Source organism: Hypomesus transpacificus, chromosome 14 (assembly GCF_021917145.1).
Source record: "Hypomesus transpacificus isolate Combined female chromosome 14, fHypTra1, whole genome shotgun sequence".
In the NCBI taxonomy this organism is placed as follows: Eukaryota; Metazoa; Chordata; class Actinopteri; order Osmeriformes; family Osmeridae; genus Hypomesus; species Hypomesus transpacificus.
In genome coordinates, this window is record NC_061073.1 from 10,263,151 (window position 1) to 10,284,649 (window position 21,499).

A 21,499-nucleotide genomic window follows, 5' to 3' on the forward strand; every position below is an offset into this window, starting at 1 on the left:
TGCTGAGACCAGGGCCTGATGGGACCAGGGCCTGATGGGACCAGGGCCTGATGGGACCAGGGTCTGATGGGACCAGGGTCTGATGGGACCAGGGCCTGATGGGACCAGGGTGTGCTGAGACCAGGGTCTGATGGGACCAGGGTCTGATGGGACCAGGGTCTGATGGGACCAGGGCCTGATGGGACCAGGGCCTGATGGGACCAGGGCCTGATGGGACCAGGGTCTGATGAGACCAGGGCCTGATGGGACCAGGGCCTGATGGGACCAGGGCCTGATGGGACCAGGGTCTGATGGGACCAGGGCCTGATGGGACCAGGGTCTGATGGGACCAGGGTCTGATGGGACCAGGGCCTGATGAGACCAGGGCCTGATGAGACCAGGGTCTGATGGGACCAGGGCCTGATGGGACCAGGGTCTGATGAGACCAGGGTCTGATGGGACCAGGGCCTGATGAGACCAGGGCCTGATGGGACCAGGGCCTGATGAGACCAGGGCCTGATGAGACCAGGGCCTGATGGGACCAGGGTCTGATGGGACCAGGGCCTGATGAGACCAGGGCCTGATGGGACCAGGGTGTGCTGAGACCAGGGCCTGATGGGACCAGGGTCTGATGGGACCAGGGTGTGATGGGACCAGGGTCTGATGAGACCAGGGCCTGATGGGACCAGGGTCTGATGGGACCAGGGTCTGATGGGACCAGGGTCTGATGGGACCAGGGCCTGATGGGACCAGGGTCTGATGGGACCAGGGTCTGATGGGACCAGGGCCTGATGAGACCAGGGCCTGATGAGACCAGGGCCTGATGGGACCAGGGTCTGATGGGACCAGGGTCTGATGGGACCAGGGTCTGATGGGACCAGGGCCTGATGGGACCAGGGTCTGATGGGACCAGGGTGTGCTGGGACCAGGGCCTGATGGGACCAGGGTGTGCTGGGACCAGGGTGTGCTGGGACCAGGGTGTGCTGAGACCAGGGTCTGATGGGACCAGGGCCTGATGGGACCAGGGTCTGATGGGACCAGGGCCTGATGGGACCAGGGCCTGATGGGACCAGGGTGTGCTGAGACCAGGGTCTGATGGGACCAGGGCCTGATGGGACCAGGGTGTGCTGGGACCAGGGTGTGCTGGGACCAGGGCCTGATGGGACCAGGGTGTGCTGGGACCAGGGTGTGCTGGGACCAGGGTGTGCTGAGACCAGGGTCTGATGGGACCAGGGCCTGATGGGACCAGGGTCTGATGGGACCAGGGCCTGATGGGACCAGGGCCTGATGGGACCAGGGTGTGCTGAGACCAGGGTCTGATGGGACCAGGGCCTGATGGGACCAGGGTCTGATGGGACCAGGGTCTGATGGGACCAGGGCCTGATGGGACCAGGGCCTGATGGGACCAGGGTGTGCTGAGACCAGGGTCTGATGGGACCAGGGCCTGATGGGACCAGGGCCTGATGGGACCAGGGCCTGATGGGACCAGGGTCTGATGGGACCAGGGCCTGATGGGACCAGGGTCTGATGAGACCAGGGCCTGATGGGACCAGGGCCTGATGGGACCAGGGCCTGATGGGACCAGGGCCTGATGAGACCAGGGCCTGATGGGACCAGGGTCTGATGGGACCAGGGTCTGATGGGACCAGGGTCTGATGGGACCAGGGCCTGATGAGACCAGGGCCTGATGAGACCAGGGTCTGATGGGACCAGGGCCTGATGGGACCAGGGTCTGATGAGACCAGGGTCTGATGGGACCAGGGCCTGATGAGACCAGGGCCTGATGGGACCAGGGCCTGATGAGACCAGGGCCTGATGAGACCAGGGTCTGATGGGACCAGGGCCTGATGAGACCAGGGCCTGATGGGACCAGGGCCTGATGGGACCAGGGTGTGCTGAGACCAGGGCCTGATGGGACCAGGGCCTGATGGGACCAGGGCCTGATGGGACCAGGGTCTGATGGGACCAGGGCCTGATGGGACCAGGGCCTGATGGGACCAGGGCCTGATGGGACCAGGGTGTGCTGAGACCAGGGCCTGATGGGACCAGGGCCTGATGGGACCAGGGCCTGATGGGACCAGGGCCTGATGGGACCAGGGTCTGATGGGACCAGGGTCTGATGGGACCAGGGCCTGATGGGACCAGGGTGTGCTGAGACCAGGGCCTGATGGGACCAGGGCCTGATGGGACCAGGGCCTGATGGGACCAGGGTCTGATGGGACCAGGGTCTGATGGGACCAGGGCCTGATGGGACCAGGGTGTGCTGAGACCAGGGTCTGATGGGACCAGGGTCTGATGGGACCAGGGTCTGATGGGACCAGGGCCTGATGGGACCAGGGCCTGATGGGACCAGGGCCTGATGGGACCAGGGTCTGATGAGACCAGGGCCTGATGGGACCAGGGCCTGATGGGACCAGGGCCTGATGGGACCAGGGTCTGATGGGACCAGGGCCTGATGGGACCAGGGTCTGATGGGACCAGGGTCTGATGGGACCAGGGCCTGATGAGACCAGGGCCTGATGAGACCAGGGTCTGATGGGACCAGGGCCTGATGGGACCAGGGTCTGATGAGACCAGGGTCTGATGGGACCAGGGCCTGATGAGACCAGGGCCTGATGGGACCAGGGCCTGATGAGACCAGGGCCTGATGAGACCAGGGCCTGATGGGACCAGGGTCTGATGGGACCAGGGCCTGATGAGACCAGGGCCTGATGGGACCAGGGTGTGCTGAGACCAGGGCCTGATGGGACCAGGGTCTGATGGGACCAGGGTGTGATGGGACCAGGGTCTGATGAGACCAGGGCCTGATGGGACCAGGGTCTGATGGGACCAGGGTCTGATGGGACCAGGGTCTGATGGGACCAGGGCCTGATGGGACCAGGGTCTGATGGGACCAGGGTCTGATGGGACCAGGGCCTGATGAGACCAGGGCCTGATGAGACCAGGGCCTGATGGGACCAGGGTCTGATGGGACCAGGGTCTGATGGGACCAGGGTCTGATGGGACCAGGGCCTGATGAGACCAGGGCCTGATGAGACCAGGGTCTGATGGGACCAGGGCCTGATGGGACCAGGGTCTGATGAGACCAGGGTCTGATGGGACCAGGGCCTGATGAGACCAGGGCCTGATGGGACCAGGGCCTGATGAGACCAGGGCCTGATGAGACCAGGGTCTGATGGGACCAGGGCCTGATGAGACCAGGGCCTGATGGGACCAGGGCCTGATGGGACCAGGGTGTGCTGAGACCAGGGCCTGATGGGACCAGGGCCTGATGGGACCAGGGCCTGATGGGACCAGGGTCTGATGGGACCAGGGCCTGATGGGACCAGGGCCTGATGGGACCAGGGCCTGATGGGACCAGGGTGTGCTGAGACCAGGGCCTGATGGGACCAGGGCCTGATGGGACCAGGGCCTGATGGGACCAGGGCCTGATGGGACCAGGGTCTGATGGGACCAGGGTCTGATGGGACCAGGGCCTGATGGGACCAGGGTGTGCTGAGACCAGGGCCTGATGGGACCAGGGCCTGATGGGACCAGGGCCTGATGGGACCAGGGCCTGATGGGACCAGGGTCTGATGGGACCAGGGTCTGATGGGACCAGGGCCTGATGGGACCAGGGTGTGCTGAGACCAGGGTCTGATGGGACCAGGGTCTGATGGGACCAGGGTCTGATGGGACCAGGGCCTGATGGGACCAGGGCCTGATGGGACCAGGGCCTGATGGGACCAGGGTCTGATGAGACCAGGGCCTGATGGGACCAGGGCCTGATGGGACCAGGGCCTGATGGGACCAGGGTCTGATGGGACCAGGGCCTGATGAGACCAGGGTCTGATGGGACCAGGGCCTGATGGGACCAGGGCCTGATGAGACCAGGGCCTGATGGGACCAGGGTCTGATGGGACCAGGGCCTGATGGGACCAGGGTCTGATGAGACCAGGGTCTGATGGGACCAGGGCCTGATGAGACCAGGGCCTGATGGGACCAGGGCCTGATGAGACCAGGGCCTGATGAGACCAGGGTCTGATGGGACCAGGGCCTGATGAGACCAGGGCCTGATGGGACCAGGGCCTGATGGGACCAGGGTGTGCTGAGACCAGGGCCTGATGGGACCAGGGCCTGATGGGACCAGGGCCTGATGGGACCAGGGTCTGATGGGACCAGGGCCTGATGGACCAGGGCCTGATGGGACCAGGGCCTGATGGGACCAGGGTGTGCTGAGACCAGGCCTGATGGGACCAGGGCCTGATGGGACCAGGGCCTGATGGGACCAGGGCCTGATGGGACCAGGGTCTGATGGGACCCTGATGGGACCAGGGCCTGATGAGACCAGGGCCTGATGAGACCAGGGCCTGATGGGACCAGGGTCTGATGAGACCAGGGCCTGATGGGACCAGGGTCTGATGGGACCAGGGTCTGATGGGACCAGGGCCTGATGGGACCAGGGCCTGATGAGACCAGGGCCTGATGGGACCAGGGCCTGATGGGACCAGGGCCTGATGAGACCAGGGCCTGATGGGACCAGGGCCTGATGGGACCAGGGCCTGATGAGACCAGGGCCTGATGAGACCAGGGCCTGATGGGACCAGGGTCTGATGAGACCAGGGCCTGATGAGACCAGGGCCTGATGGGACCAGGGCCTGATGGGACCAGGGCCTGATGAGACCAGGGCCTGATGGGACCAGGGCCTGATGGGACCAGGGTCTGATGGGACCAGGGCCTGATGAGACCAGGGCCTGATGGGACCAGGGCCTGATGGGACCAGGGCCTGATGAGACCAGGGCCTGATGGGACCAGGGCCTGATGGGACCAGGGCCTGATGAGACCAGGGTGTGCTGGGACCAGGGCCTGATGGGACCAGGGTCTGATGGGACCAGGGTGTGCTGAGACCAGGGTGTGCTGAGACCAGGGCCTGATGAGACCAGGGTCTGATGGGACCAGGGCCTGATGAGACCAGGGCCTGATGGGACCAGGGTCTGATGGGACCAGGGCCTGATGAGACCAGGGCCTGATGAGACCAGGGTGTGCTGAGACCAGGGCCTGATGGGACCAGGGTCTGATGGGACCAGGGCCTGATGGGACCAGGGCCTGATGGGACCAGGGTCTGATGGGACCAGGGCCTGATGGGACCAGGGCCTGATGGGACCAGGGCCTGATGGGACCAGGGTGTGCTGAGACCAGGGTGTGCTGAGACCAGGGCCTGATGGGACCAGGGTCTGATGAGACCAGGGCCTGATGGGACCAGGGTCTGATGAGACCAGGGCCTGATGGGACCAGGGCCTGATGGGACCAGGGTCTGATGAGACCAGGGTCTGATGGGACCAGGGTCTGATGGGACCAGGGCCTGATGGGACCAGGGTCTGATGAGACCAGGGCCTGATGGGACCAGGGGTCTGATGAGACCAGGGCCTGATGGGACCAGGGCCTGATGGGACCAGGGCCTGATGGGACCAGGGTCTGATGGGACCAGGGCCTGATGGGACCAGGGTGTGCTGAGACCAGGGCCTGATGGGACCAGGGTGTGCTGAGACCAGGGCCTGATGGGACCAGGGTCTGATGGGACCAGGGCCTGATGAGACCAGGGCCTGATGGGACCAGGGCCTGATGGGACCAGGGTCTGATGGGACCAGGGCCTGATGAGACCAGGGCCTGATGGGACCAGGGCCTGATGGGACCAGGGCCTGATGAGACCAGGGCCTGATGGGACCAGGGCCTGATGGGACCAGGGCCTGATGAGACCAGGGTGTGCTGGGACCAGGGCCTGATGGGACCAGGGTCTGATGGGACCAGGGTGTGCTGAGACCAGGGTGTGCTGAGACCAGGGCCTGATGAGACCAGGGTCTGATGGGACCAGGGCCTGATGAGACCAGGGCCTGATGGGACCAGGGTCTGATGGGACCAGGGCCTGATGAGACCAGGGCCTGATGAGACCAGGGTGTGCTGAGACCAGGGCCTGATGGGACCAGGGCCTGATGGGACCAGGGTCTGATGGGACCAGGGTGTGCTGAGACCAGGGCCTGATGGGACCAGGGCCTGATGAGACCAGGGCCTGATGAGACCAGGGCCTGATGGGACCAGGGTCTGATGAGACCAGGGCCTGATGAGACCAGGGCCTGATGGGACCAGGGTCTGATGAGACCAGGGCCTGATGAGACCAGGGCCTGATGGGACCAGGGTCTGATGGGACCAGGGCCTGATGAGACCAGGGTGTGCTGAGACCAGGGCCTGATGAGACCAGGGTCTGATGGGACCAGGGTCTGATGGGACCAGGGCCTGATGGGACCATGGGACCAGGGCCTGATGAGACCAGGGCCTGATGAGACCAGGGCCTGATGGGACCAGGGTGTGCTGAGACCAGGGCCTGATGAGACCAGGGCCTGATGAGACCAGGGGGCCTGATGGGACCAGGGCGTGCTGGGGACCAGGGTGTGCTGGGACCAGGGCCTTTCATCACTTTCCTCTTAGTGAGAAGGGCTTGTCGGAGGATCTCTCTCTCTCTTCTTTATCCCTCTGTCTTTCTCTCTCTCTCTCTCACTCTCTCTATCTCTCACTCTCTCTCTCTCTCTCTCTCTCCTCTCTCTCTCTCTCTCTCTCTCTCTCTCTCTCTCTCTCTCTCTATCTCTCTCTCTCTATCTCTCTCTCTCTGTCTCTCTCTTTCTCTCTCTCTCCCTCCATTCTTCCCTCCTGACTCCTGATGATAGTTTGGCCCTCTGCCACTTGGCCCAGGCATGGAAGTAGGATTAACAGTAACAGCTTCATGGATCAAGTGATCCAGGTCTGTACTGCAGAGGGCAGGGGTAGTGTAACCGCTCTCTGTGTCCTGGTGGTCTGTACTGCAGAGGGCAGGGGTAGCTCCACAGAGAGCTGGGTGCTGGTGGTCTGTACTGCAGAGGACAGGGGTAGTTCCACAGAGAGCTGGGTGCTGGTGGTCTGTACTGCAGAGGGCAGGGGTAGTTCCACAGAGAGCTGGGTGCTGGTGGTCTGTACTGCAGAGGACAGGGGTAGTTCCACAGAGAGCTGGGTGCTGGTGGTCTGTACTGCAGAGGGCAGGGGTAGTTCCACAGAGAGCTGGGTGCTGGTGGTCTGTACTGCAGAGGGCAGGGGTAGTTCCACAGAGAGCTGGGTGCTGGTGGTCTCCTAACAGCCTGACTGGAGACTCCAGACATGAAGATGTGGAGGGTCTGAATGAGACCCCCATGCATGGGCAGAAACCCCCCATATATCACTGTAAACATAACTCAGTCATTTCAAGATTAATTGTATGCAGTGAAGGGACTGATTATAGACACATAAGCCTTTTAACGTAGCTCACGTTTGGTGCCCCCCCTCCCCCTCCTTAGCAGGAGAAGACAGAAAGAGAGAGAGTGTGAGTAAGAGAGAGAGAGAGAGAGAGAGAGAGAGAGAGAGAGAGAGAGAGTCACCTTGCCTGGGACCAACCCTGGGAGCAGCCTGACTGTCAGCTTGCTCTACAGCGCTGTCCTAGCACAGACACCCACACGCACACTAAGGTCAGGGGTCCGGTGTGTGAAATGTCTTGTGTGTGTGTAATGGCCTGATCTCACGCTCTCAGCTGTCCTGTTGATGACTGCATCACTTGGCATCATCGGGGACGTTTCAACATCAGGACGCTGGACATAAACAGGCATCATAACTGTTCAGCCATCGTGGATTACCACCTCATAGAGTTAGCAGATCAAAGCCCCCTCAGGGTAATAAAGATTTCATTCATTCATAGAGTTTGGTGCGCGGCCAGCCTACACGCTCCGGTCCACACACGCTCAGAGAGGACGCAGCAGAACGGCTGGCTTCAGAACCAACACTGTGCTTCTCAGGAGTCTTGACTTTGGACTGTACCTTGGGCTCAGCTGTGTGAACAGCTTTCCTGGCTTCCAACCTGCTCCAGTGATCCAGACCCTCTGAAATCCTGTGTGAAGTCTCTCCAGAAGACCTCAGACCAGGGTGGTGACTGAAGGACAGCCAAGGAGAAGCAGTCGGAGGGATGGAGGGATTCCTAGGGATTTGGAGAAAGCAAAGAGCGGAAGGAGGAGAAGGCTTCATAGCAATCTCCCCAGGAAGAGAGTGTTGTCTCATGGCTAGCAGCAGATCCTCCTCTACGCTCCTCAATTCTTCCCCTCCCTTCTCCTTTATATATCTGTGTGTTTGAGGGGTGTGTTTGAGGGAGTGTGTGTGTGTTTGAGGATGTTTGTGTGGGTGTGTTTGAGGATGTGTGTGTGTGTGTGTTTGAGGATGTGTGTGTGTGGATAGAGAGATGCCAGGCTTCTCTCCTGCTGCTCGTAATGCTTACAGCTGCATTCCTGCCACAGCAAACCCAGCAGCCAGGCCTGAGAGCACATGAAAGTCTCAGAGACCTCCTCCTGCTGGAGAAAGCTGCTTCCTTCTCTGGTAAACATCAGGGGGAGGACATGGTTTCACTGCTCTGGCTCCTGGAGGACACGGTTTTGGGGGGGAGGGAGGGAGGGAGGGAGGGAGGGAGGGAGGGAAGGAAGGAAGGAAGGAAGGAAGGAAGGAAGGAAGGAAGGAAGGAGGGAGGGAGGGAGGGAGGGAGGGAGGGAAGGAGGGAGGGAGGGAGGGAGGGAGGGAGGGAGGGAGGGAGGGAGGGAGGGGAGGGAGGGAGGGAGGGAGGGAGGGACGGAGGGAGGGAGGGATGGGGAGGGAGGGAGGGAGGGAGAATGCACCACAGATTACCTTTCCTACCGACCGCCCACTGGCCTTCATCTCCATGGTGATTGCTTATCGGTTCTTGTGTTGTCTAAACTAAGAGGTGTTACGCTGGGACGAGCAGCCAGACAGCAGCACCCACAGTTCCTCTGGACATCACCAGCTAGTCAGCCTCCATCACGACCAGCTAGTCAGCCTCCCTCACGACCAGCTAGTCAGCCTCCATCACGACCAGCTAGTCAGCCTCCATCACGACCAGCTAGTCAGCCTCCATCACGACCAGCTAGTCAGCCTCCATCACGACCAGCTAGTCAGCCTCCATCAGGACCAGCTAGTCAGCCTCCCTGACGACCAGCTAGTCAGCCTCCATCACGACCAGCTAGTCAGCCTCCATCACGACCAGCTAGTCAGCCTCCCTGACGACCAGCTAGTCAGCCTCCATCACGACCAGCTAGTCAGCCTCCATCACGACCAGCTAGTCAGCCTCCATCAGGACCAGCTAGTCAGCCTCCCTGACGACCAGCTAGTCAGCCTTCATCATGACCAGCTAGTCAGCCTCCCTGACGACCAGCTAGTCAGCCTCCCTCACGACCAGCTAGTCAGCCTCCCTCACGACCAGCTAGTCAGCCTCCCTCACGACCAGCTAGTCAGCCTCCCTCACGACCAGCTAGTCAGCCTCCCTCACGACCAGCTAGTCAGCCTCCATCACGACCAGCTAGTCAGCCTCCATCACGACCAGCTAGTCAGCCTCCCTCATGACCAGCTAGTCAGCCTCCCTCACGACCAGCTAGTCAGCCTCCATCACGACCAGCTAGTCAGCCTCCATCAGGACCAGCTAGTCAGCCTCCATCACGACCAGCTAGTCAGCCTCCGTCACGAACAGCTAATCAGCCTCCCTGACGACCAGCTAGTCAGCCTCCATCAAGACCAGCTAGTCAGCCTCCATCATGACCAGCTAGTCAGCCTCCATCAGGACCAGCTAGTCAGCCTCCCTGACGACCAGCTAATCAGCCTCCATCACGACCAGCTAGTCAGCCTCCCTGACGACCAGCTAGTCAGCCTCCATCACGACCAGCTAGTCAGCCTCCATCACGACTGAAACCTGAAACAACACGTTCTTCCCAACTATTCTTCTAATACTGTATTTTGCATTTATTAACTTTTTGTCCACCATTTTCAACCTCGCACTACTCGTTTCTGCATCATCAGCCCAAAACAGCTTTCCTGATGGTGAGAACATCCCTGGCAGCTAAGCTGTTTCTGACAGTGACCAGGTCTAAGAGCAGAGAGCAGGGCAGCAGAGGTCGTCACAAGCCGCTGGTTTTCCAGACACTCAGACAAGCTGCCACCTTCTCTGCTGCCTGTGGCACCTTCATGGAATCAGCAGCGTTTAAACAGAGAGAGCTTCTAACAACCCGTCTTATTTCCCCGTTAACCTTTGACTAACGGGGGCCAGAGCAGGCCAGCTAATCATCTGTTATTAGCATGAGTGGGGACCTTCTGTCTGGAGGCTGTGTGTCACTGCCTTTGGCTCAGCACCAAGAGCCCAAGATCAAGAGGTCACACATTCAAATCCTATTATTATCATGAATTAGACTAGTGAAAGGTTAGACTAGTGAAAGGGGCTGTAAGGATTTGTTCATGTCTCTCGTCTTCCACTGGCTCATGTAAACAGTAAACAGTTACACAGTCTGTGATCGACTGGGCCTGGCCTGGCTTGTTCCCTGTACTGCTGGCAGAGGCAGACCCCTGACACCAGGACAACACCGTCCTGTACGCTTGGCCAAGATGGCTGCCTTCCTGCCCTGGTCTCACTGGACAGACAGCAGGGAACTCTGGGTGACTTTCAACCATCAAAACCACAGTGGTGATGATTTTCGTAAGACATTCTGTGATTACTAACAGTCTATTTCCCCCCCCCCCCCTGCCCTCTCCCCCCCCCCTCCTCCAGGAGTGCTGAGCCTACCAGAGAGCCTGACCCTCCACAGAGACCAGCGTCCAGGCAACAGTTCAGAGGGACACGCCTACAGCCAATCAGAGCTGCGCTCTGTAGAACAGTGCCTGCTGACCACACGAGTGGGAAGCATCTCCGAACTGAGTGAGTCATCTGTACATGTGCGAGTCTGTATGTGTGTGTGTCTCTCTCTCTCTCTCTCTCTCTGTCTCTCTGTCTCTCTCTCTCTCTGTCTCTCTCTCTCCCTCTCTCTCTTCCTAACACGTCATGATCCTCTCTTGTCATAAGCGTCGACAGGCTATTGTATCCCCCGCTGGTCTGTGATGTCATCAGTGTGTCATCAGTGTGTCATCAGTGATGTCATCAGGGATGTCATCAGTGTGTCATCAGTGTGTCATCAGTGTGTCATCAGTGATGTCATCAGTGTGTCATCAGTGTGTCATCAGTGTGTCATCAGTGTGTCATCAGTGATGTCATCAGGGATGTCATCAGTGTGTCATCAGTGATGTCATCAGTGTGTCGTCAGTGTGTCGTCAGTGTGTCGTCAGTGTGTCGTCAGTGTGTCATCAGTGTGTCGTCAGTGTGTCATCAGTGATGTCATCAGTGTGTCGTCAGTGTGTCGTCAGTGTGTCATCAGTGTGTCATCAGTGTGTCATCAGTGATGTCATCAGTGTGTCATCAGTGATGTCATCAGGGATGTCATCAGTGTTTCGTCAGTGTGTCGTCAGTGTGTCGTCAGTGTGTAAACAGTCATCACCAGAACACACACTGCTCCAGTGATTAACACGCTGTATTAGCTGTCACTGGGTCATCTCTCCCAGACCCAGGGGGATCACAGCAAACCCCCTCCTCTGTGAGCGCTCTGAGGGGACAGAAATCAGGAAGGCTGTCCTCCCTACCCAACACTGTGTGAGGCCTGGGAGGGTTGGTGCTGAGGTTCAGTCTGCAAAGATGAATAATCGAGAAAAGCCGAAAAGCCAACAGTGTCTACATTATCCGAGGTGAAGTGCAGAAGTAAAGCACAGCGAGGAAGGAAGAGAGAGGAAGATGAAGAGAGAGAGAGACAGAGAGAGAGGAAGATGGACAGAGGAAGATGGAGAGAGGAAGGAGAGAGAGAGAGGAAGAAGAGAGAGAGGAAAGAGAGAAAGAGGAAAGAGAGAGAGAGGGGAAGGAGGAGAGAAAGAGAGGAAGATGTAGAGAGGCAGATTGTGACAGTCTGGCTGAGGAGGACAAACAGAGAGAGAGACAGACAGACATGCTGCAGACAGAAGGAACAGATCATCTTACTAACTCAAGCCGTCCCCCGCCTCAGCACAGCCTGTTACTTCCCCAGATGGAGCATCTATAAAGGCATTTGGGCTCTCGTTCATAAACCTTCTGATTTCACTCTTTGTCCGTTTTGACTCACTGCTTGCCAGTTAAATGCCAGATTAGCATATTTGAAATGGCATTCTCTGAAGGAGGGCTGTGGATGTCAGCTCTGATCCATCTCTCCATCCCTCTCTCCCTCCACCTCTCCATCCCTCTCTCTCTCCCTCTCTCCATCTCTCCATCCCTCTTTCCCTCCACCTCTCCATCCCTCTCCCCCTCCATCTCTCCATCCATCCCTCCATCCCTCTCTCCCTCCATTTCTCCCTCCATCTTTCCATCCCTCTCTCCCTCCACCTCTCCATCCCTCTCTCCCTCCATCTCTCCATCCATCTCTCCATCCCTCTCTCCCTCCATTTCTCCCTCCATCTTTCCATCCCTCTCTCACTCCATCTCTCCATCTGTCTCTCCCTCCACCTCTCCATCCCTCTCTCCCTCCATCTCTCCCTCTGTCTGTTTCCAGACTGCATGTGACCCTCACAAAACATCTGCAAGGAAAGGAAACAAAGAGAAACCATCCTGACCACCGCCTAGCTAAGCTCTGATTGGTTGGTTTCCACGTAGGGTCCAGGCTTTAGTGTTGATGTTATATAATTACTGCAAACAGCCTAATGATTGTTCAGAAAACAATTGGGAAACTAAAAGGGGTCAGATTGATGTAATTAGCAGCAGCTTAGCAGCAGCTTAGTGGGCTGCTTCAGTGTGATAGTCAGGGCCAGGCCCAGCTCACTGCACAACCAGCCCTCAGAGCACGGGCACCTCAACAGAGAAGACACCTGCTAAAGAGCACCTGCTAAAGAGCACCTGCTAAACAGGTGAGAAGAGCCCTCACAGTGCCAACTCTGCAGTAAATCTAAACCAAATTGATAAATAAGCAAAGTTGAGCAGACTGAACCCTCAGAGTCTCCCTGCCTCGCCTGTCTCCCTGCCCTCGCTTGTCTCCCTGCCTTCGCCTGTCTCCCTGCCTTGCCTGTCTCCCTGCCTTACCTGTCTCCCTGCCCTTGCCCGTCTCCCTGCCCTCGCCTGTCTCCCTGCCCTCGCCTGTCTCCCTGCCTTACCTGTCTCCCTGCCTTACCTGTCTCCCTGCCCTTGCCCGTCTCCCTGCCCTCGCCTGTCTCCCTGCCTTGCCTGTCTCCCTGCCTCACCTGTCTCTCTGCCCTCGCCTGTCTCCCTGCCTTACCTGTCTCCCTGCCTTACCTGTCTCCCTGCCTTACCTGTCTCCCTGCCCTTGCCCATCTCCCTGCCCTCGCCTGTCTCCCTGCCTTGCCTGTCTCCCTGCCTTACCTGTCTCCCTGCCTTACCTGTCTCCCTGCCCTCACCTGTCTCTCTGCCCTCGCCTGTCTCCCTGCCTTACCTGTCTCCCTGCCTTACCTGTCTCCCTGCCTTACCTGTCTCCCTGCCCTTGCCCGTCTCCCTGCCCTCGCCCATCTCCCTGCCCTCGCCTGTCTCCCTGCCTTGCCTGTCTCCCTGCCTTACCTGTCTCCCTGCCTTACCTGTCTCCCTGCCTTACCTGTCTCCCTGCCCTCACCTGTCTCCCTACCCTTGCCCGTCTCCCTGCCTCGCCTGTCTCCCTGCCCTCGCTTGACTCCCTGCCCTCGCCTGTCTCCCTGCCATCCCCTGTCTCCCTGCCTTACCTGTCTCCCTGCCTCGCCTGTCTCCCTGCCATCCCCTGTCTCCGGTCTCTGGTGCTGCAGACAATGGGGCCTGGTAGGATGAGATATTGATTAACAGCTTGAATCTCTTAATGAAAAGACTATTGATGTTCTCCTTTCTCTTTGAAGCCCCCTCCTCAACTCCTCTCTTCCTGCCTTCCCCCTTCAGCCTCAAAGGATACAGAAAGGTCCAGAAAGGTCGTACCACTGAGGGAGAGGGGGGGAGACTTCCCTCAGGATACCAGAGAAGGGTTTCTGTCTCGGCTGGTGTTCCCTGCAGCTGATTGGTCCCTGTCTCCATGACAACACAGAGACTCACAATCATCACTCAGATCCTGAGCCACCCATTCAAAATGCAATATTTGGTTTAGTCAATAGTAGGAGAGTCAAGAGAATATTCATGTTTCATTCTTGAGACAGATTCAGAGTGCTGATATAGAGTGGAAGGATCACTGCATGGTGGGAGAAAGAGAGAGAGAGGTGTGGGCTCATGAACATGCATGACTCCTAGAGTGGAGCTGTGCTGTGTGTTGCTGTGGGGGGGGGGGGGGGCGTGAACCCTGGCTGTCTGGCCTGGCTGGCCGTGCAGAGCTGCAGATGTGCTGTGACACACAGAGTGTGGGGGCTGGTGAGGACAGAGAGAGAGGCCACACTGTCATCTGCTTTACAGGATGTTCCCAAAATATCCCCTTTCTCTCTCTCCTCTGTTTGTGCGTGTGTATGTATGTATGTGTGTGTGTATGTGTGTATGTATGTGTGTGTGTGTGTGTGTGTCATGCAGGTGACCTAGTGTCGAGGGCCATGCACCACCTGCAGCCCCTGCAGGTGAAGGTGCACAGCAATAGCACTCCTCACCACCAGGGGAGCTGTGGGGTTCACTGGGACCCCGAGGCGCTCTACACCCTCTGCTACTTCATGCACTGCCCCCCACATGGAGTGGGAGAACCCCAACGTGGAACCTTCCAAGGTCACCCTGCAGACGGAGAGGTGAGAACCTCCTGATCCCCCAAGCGACCAGGAACGGGCGAGGCCCTCCAGCAGACTGTTAGATCAGGCTGGAATCTAACGGCCTCAGTCATTCACTAGAGGAAGCACTCACTACACTGCCCAGCCCCCCTGCTGGTGCCTGAGGGGGGGGGGTTATAGAGAGGCTTGTGATTGGTTGCTGTGGGTCTGTAGACAGCAGAGAGCGAGCTGGAGGGTGGGGCTGTTGGAAGGGACACTCACATGTACTGGTGTCAGTGACGCCAGTGGTTCGATGGCAGCTGTTGTGTTGATGTATGGCAGCCTTGTTTCAAAAGGTTACGTAACGTTTCCATAGTGTCGATTCAAAACACTCTGGCTCCAACCAGGGCACACACACACCTCCCTGACACACACACGCACACACACACACTCCTCCCTCTCCACACACAAACAAACTAAATCTTTTGACAAATTAGCTGTCCATGTGTATTTGCAATTTGTGTTTTTTGGGATATGAGAGAGCGGTAAAAGAGAGTGGTAAAGACAGGTAGAAGAGAGAGAGAGAGAGAGAGAGAAAGAGAGAGAGGGGAGGGAGAGGGAAAGGGAGAGGCAGAGATAGAGAGAGAGAGAGAGAGAGGCAGAGAGAGATAGATAGAGGGAGAGAGAGATAGAGGGAGAGAGAGAGAGAGAGAGAGAGACAGAGAGAGAGAGAGAGAGAGAGAGAGAGAGAGAGAGAGAGAGAGAGAGACAGAGAGAGAGAGAGAGAGAGATAGAGAGAGAGAGAGAGCTAGAGAGAGAGAGCTAGAGAGAGAGAGAGAGAGAGAGAGAGAGAGCTAAAGAGAGAGAGAGAGAGAGCTAGAGAGAGAGAGAGCTAGAGAGAGAGAGAGAGAGAGCTAGAGAGAGAGAGAGCTAGAGAGAGCTAGAGAGAGAGAGAGAGAGAGAGAGCTAGAGAGAGAGAGAGCTAGAGAGAGAGAGAACTAGAGAGAGAGAGAGAGAGAGACTAACAGTGCGTCTGACAGGCGATGCCGAGCAGCTTTCCGGCCCTGTGGGCCTGCAGGCTTTATTACCTGTCATGAAGAAAGAGAGAGGGAGGAAGTTCACAGCTGCTGTTCCCCCAAGGTCTCTCGCCCTCTCACATCTGCAGCTCTGAGCACTGTAAGGAAAGCTGCCCTACTGAACAGATCTGCTCTCAGCCTGTCACCTGTCTCTCTGCTCCAGCCTGTCACCTGTCTCTCTGCTCTCAGCCTGTCACCTGTCTCTCTGCTCTCAGCCTGTCACCTGTCTCTCTGCTCTCAGCCTGTCACCTGTCTCTCTGCTCCAGCCTGTCACCTGTCTCTCTGCTCTCAGCCTGTCACCTGTCTCTCTGCTCTCAGCCTGTCACCTGTCTCTCTGCTCTCAGCCTGTCACCTGTCTCTCTGCTCTCAGCCTGTCACCTGTCTCTCTGCTCTCAGCCTGTCACCTGTCTCTCTGCTCTCAGCCTGTCACCTTGTCTCTCTGCTCCAGCCTTTCACCTGTCTCTCTGCTCCAGCCTGTCACCTGTCTCTCTGCTCTCAGCCTGTCACCTGTCTCTCTGCTCTCAGCCTGTCACCTGTCTCTCTGCTCCAGCATGTCACCTGTCTCTCTGCTCTCAGCCTGTCACCTGTCTCTCTGCTCCAGCCTGTCACCTGTCTCTCTGCTCTCAGCCTGTCACCTGTCTCTCTGCTCTCAGCCTGTCACCTGTCTCTCTGCTCCAGCCTGTCACCTGTCTCTCTGCTCTCAGCCTGTCACCTGTCTCTCTGCTCTCAGCCCCTGATGGTGCGGCATGGATGGGGAGGGGGGGGGGCTCTACTCAGTCCTCTTGATGACGAGCTCTGAGCTGTGATGATGATGATGATGATGATGACTCCCTCATCATCAAGACTCCCGGGGCTAAACGCCACACTTCCTCTGAAGAGAGGGATCTGAACAAAGAGGTTCAAGGTTGCATCAGAGGACTGAGGGAAGCATAACGAGCGCTCCTCTCTCCCTGCGCCCCTGAACAGCCCGAGTGAGTGACAGGTTTGATGATAGAAGACAACTATGTGAGCAGGCTTGAATACCGAATCAGAGAGATGCTGCAGGTGTGATTGTTCCCAACTGGCCCCCAGGCCTGTAGCCACGCTGTCTCCCAGGGGGCAGCAGAGGAGCCCGGGCTGATCGCAGGAGCGCAGAGGCCCAGAGCCTGCTGTGACGGGGGGGCAGGGGGGGTCGTTTGTTGTTTTAAGTGAAGTGTGACAGGAAAGGCAGAGAGAGAGAGAGAGAGAGAGAAGACGAGAGAGAGAGAGAGAGAGAGAGAGAGAGAGAGAGAGAGAGAGAGAGAGAGAGAGAGAGAGAAGAGAGAGAGGGAAGACATGCAGCAAAGGGCCCAGGTCCGATTCAAACCCAGCCCCCCCAGGAACTGCTCTTGAGGAAATGTCAATGTAATGATGCCCCCCTGAGGTGATCCCAGCTTGTCGTTCCTGACCTACACGGAGGGCTCCCTAACCCGGAGATCCTCTGGCAGCCAGCAGGTCTGACTGAGGCAGCGTGTGTGTCTGTCGCCCCCTGCAGGCCCTTCCTGGTGCTGCCTCCTCTGATGGAGTGGATCCGCGTGGCGTCGGCTCACGCCGAGCATCGCCGCAGCTTCGCCGTGGACAGCGACGACGTCCGCCAGGCCGCCCGCCTGCTGCTGCCCGGGGTCGACTGCGAACCGCGCCAGCTCCGGTCAGGCTCCGCCATCTGGGCGCCACACAGGCAACAGTCTAACTGATGTGTTTATCAAGCGCACCTATAGTCAGAAGTCAAACTGATTTGTTTATCAAGAATACAGTGTGACACAAGATCGTTGTAGCTGCATGGCAGGTACTATGGATTAGAGGAGTGCAGTAAGGAATAAGATTTTTTTTTATCCAAACCCAAACAATAAAAGCATAAAACATGAACAAAACAAACACACAAACAACATTGAGCAAAAACAGTAAGCTACAGCATGTTCTCTGAGATGATACAATACACGTTGTTATAGGGTTGAGTTTGAACTGTGGTGAACTTAATGTCATCTTAATCAATCGTCTGGGATTTGATGTCAAAACCAAGCCCAGATCTTAAATACTACTTACCCCCCAGTCCACCTTAAATACCACATCTCCCCCCAGTCCACCTTTAATACCACATCTCCTCCCCAGTCCACCTTAAATACCACATCTCCCCCCCAGTCCACCTTTAATACCACATCTCCCCCCCAGTCCACCTTAAATACCACATCTCCCCCCCAGTCCACCTTAAATACCACATCTCCCCCCAGTCCACCTTTAATACCACATCTCCCCCCCAGTCCACCTTAAATACCACATCTCCCCCCAGTCCACCTTTAATACCACATCTCCCCCCAGTCCACCTTAAATACCACATCTCCCCCCAGTCCACCTTAAATACCACATCTCCCCCCCAGTCCACCTTTAATACCACATCTCCCCCCCAGTCCACCTTAAATACCACATCTCCCCCCCAGTCCACCTTTAATACCACATCTCCCCCCCAGTCCACCTTAAATACCACATCTCCCCCCAGTCCACCTTAAATACCACATCTCCCCCCCAGTCCACCTTTAATACCACATCTCCCCCCCAGTCCACCTTAAATACCACATCTCCCCCCCAGTCCACCTTTAATACCACATCTCCCCCCAGTCCACCTTTAATACCACATCTCCCCCCAGTCCACCTTTAATACCACATCTCCCCCCCAGTCCACCTTAAATACCACATCTCCCCCCCAGTCCACCTTTAATACCACATCTCCCCCCAGTCCACCTTTAATACCTCCCCCCTGTCTCACAGGACGGATGACTGTTTCTGCTCGTCGCGGAAGCTGGACGCTGCGTCGACGGAGGCGCGGTTCCTGCAGGACCTGGGCTTCAGGATGTTGAGCTGTGGCAGGACTGACCTGGTGAAACAGGCTGTCAACCTGCTGGGCAGCCAGGGCATCAACAGCATGAGCGAACAGGTTACACACACACACACACAGAGACACACCTACACACACACCTACACACACAGAGACACACACACATACATGCACACCTACACACACAGAGACACACATACATGCACACACAAGCCTGGAGAATCTCTCATTGTCCACGTCTAGGAGCTGTCATGCATGGTTGCACAGTGCACATTCACTCATACTCACTCACCTGGCAGGGATGCAAACAGAGATCTAAACCCACTCAATATAGAGCCTATTTCACCTGACCTTTCACCTCCCCTGTGTGTTCTGTGGTTGCCTAGGGGATGACCCCGCTGATGTATGCGTGTGTCCGTGGAGACGAGGCCATGGTCCAGATGCTGCTGGACGCCGGCGCCGACATCAACAGTGAGGTCAGTCACCATGGCGACCAGGTGGTCCCCAACAGACCAGACCAGAAGGGGGTGTGGTTTTAGGGTTCAGGTCAGAGGGTCGTGTCGGCAGAGAGACAGAGATTTCCCAGCAGTGTTCCCTCTGCTGTGTGTGTGTGTGTCTCTGTGTGTGTGTGTCTCTGTGTGTGTGTGTCTCTGTGTGTGTGTGTGTGTGTCTTTGTGTGTGTGTCTCTGTGTGTGTGTGTCTCTTTGTGTGTGTGTCTCTGTGTGTGTGTGTCTCTGTGTGTGTGTGTCTCTGTGTGTGTGTGTGTGTGTGTGTGTCTGTCTGTGTGTGTATGTCTCTGTGTGTGTGTGTCTCTGTGTGTGTGTGTCTCTGTGTGTGTGTGTCTCTGTGTGTGTGTGTCTCTGTGTATGAGTTCCCCTGGAGGAAACTCAACCTGTCTTGTCCCCCCTCTCTCTCCTTCCTCCTCCTCTCCTGTGGACAGGGATCAAAGGTCACTGTGAGGCCTAAAATAACAATGACTTACCGAGGACCAGTTGTAGAGAGCAGTAATACTGCTGCACGGTCCTAGTTAGATACATGTTCCCTAAGGTTCTAGTTAGATACATGTTCCATAAGGTTTTAGTTAGATACATGTTCTCTGAGGTTCTAGTTAGATACATGTTCCCTAAGGTTCTAGTTAGATACATGTTCCCTACCTAGTTAGATTCATGTTCCCTGAGGTCCTAGTTAGATGCATGTTCCCTGAGGGCTGGGAAGAACGTCTGAACACCTCCGGTGGCCCTGGTATAGGCTGGGGGGGGCAGGGGGGGGGGGCTCCATCCTGCCCCCGCGGGGTCCTGGTTAGTCATCCCATCAGCTGCCGTGTCTCAGATCACCATCACACTCCTGGGCAAGAGCCCTTCTTTATCACGCTCTATCTGACAGGAACAGAGAGAGGCGAAGACATGCAGGGCCCAGGGCGGATTCGAACCCAGGCCGCGGCAGTAAGGCCTTGGCTCATGTGGTGTGCACTTTACCCGGGCGAGCTGCGAGGACGATCTGAAGAGCTTCTTCAAGGAGTCTAGAAGTCCTGTCAGACTGACCATGCACAGCACTATAGGCTCCTCCCCTTGGTGTGTCGCCTGTTAACTGTTTCAAGCTACTAGGCCATAACTATTTTAATGGTGGAATTATTCACCCGGTTAAGGATTAATTGAAAACAACTTGTGATATGCTTGACCGAGCTCTAGGGTCCTGGCTGCTGCCTCCAGCATGTCCCTAGTGCACATCTTCTCTTACCAGAGCAGACATGAAGAATGTAGTCATTGTTAGTGTGTGCTGCGATGTGGCCCAGGGTGGTGTCCTCAGAGGGAATCTGAGTGAGTGTTGTGTTGTGCCTGGAGCTCCCTGAGAGGGGAGGGAAGGAGCCTGGGGTTCTGCTCATGGTCAGCTCTCACAACCATGCATCACTTCATTCAGCCAGCCCTGTACGGCCTGAGCATGCTGGGAGAGAGTCAGAGAGACCAGGAGAGAGAGACAGAGTCAGAGACACCAGGAGAGAGAAACAGAGTCAGAGAGACCAGGAGAGAGAGACAGAGTCAGAGAGACCAGGAGAGAGAGACAGAGTCAGAGAGACCAGGAGAGAGAGACAGAGTCAGAGACACCAGGAGAGAGAAACAGAGTCAGAGAGACCAGGAGAGAGAGACAGAGTCAGAGAGACCAGGAGAGAGAGACCGAGTCAGAGAGACCAGGAGAGAGAGACCGAGTCAGAGAGACCAGGAGAGAGAGACAGAGTCAGAGACACCAGGAGAGAGAGACAGTCAGAGAGACCAGGAGAGAGAGACAGAGTCAGAGAGACCAGGAGAGAGAGACAGACAGGCCAGGAGAGCTGTGGAGTCAGACAGGACAGGAGAGAGAGAGACAAACTGAGGTGTAATCAGGGCAGGAACAGATCAATCTTGTTCATTAGGAATCAATCACAGTTACAGGATGTCCTCCCTGACTCAGTCAACTGCCTCCAGAGGCAGACTCCTTAACTGCCCCCAGTCACCCCACCCCCCACACCCCTTCCCACATACCTCATCCCACACCCCCCATCGCTGGGCCTTGCACATGGGCAGTTGTGTCAGTGAGAGGGTCACAATTTATAGCGTCTCACTTGTTCCTGACTGCAGGAGTGTAATTGTCACGTCCTGGAACATTTAGCATCGTTCATGGTGGCTCCTGATTACAAGGCTGTTGCCCCGACTCCCGCCTCACCCCCCCCCCCCCCCCCCACTCCCCCAAACCATTTCTTCCATGGCTGCTTGTTGTGTGTGCCTCAGTTCTGTGGACTAGTGATGTTAATGGCTTTATCTCTCTCCCCCACCACCTCTCCTCCACCCCCCTCCTCCCCTCCTCTTCCACCCTTCCACCCTACCTCCCCAGGTGCCTAACTCAGGGCACAGACACCCCTCAGTGTTCCCCGAGACCAGGCAGGGAACGGCCATCACGTTCGCTGTGCTGCAGGGACACATTCCTGTCGTCCAGGTAGACACCCCTGCTTCCGTCTGCACGGCCTCAC

The 21,499-nt window shown here is 57.2% G+C and overlaps 1 protein-coding gene across 1 annotated transcript in view; it reads left to right on the plus strand.

The window, feature by feature from the left end:
* LOC124477213 (ankyrin repeat and BTB/POZ domain-containing protein BTBD11-B-like) overlaps positions 1–21,499 on the plus strand; it is a 58,819-nt gene that overhangs the window by 29,138 nt on the left and 8,182 nt on the right. Inside the window, 7 exon segments of the mRNA XM_047034870.1 lie at positions 10,607–10,753; positions 14,411–14,553; positions 14,555–14,616; positions 17,164–17,316; positions 18,432–18,597; positions 18,885–18,974; positions 21,364–21,465. Of these exon segments, the coding sequence (XP_046890826.1) occupies positions 10,607–10,753; positions 14,411–14,553; positions 14,555–14,616; positions 17,164–17,316; positions 18,432–18,597; positions 18,885–18,974; positions 21,364–21,465 (863 nt within the window).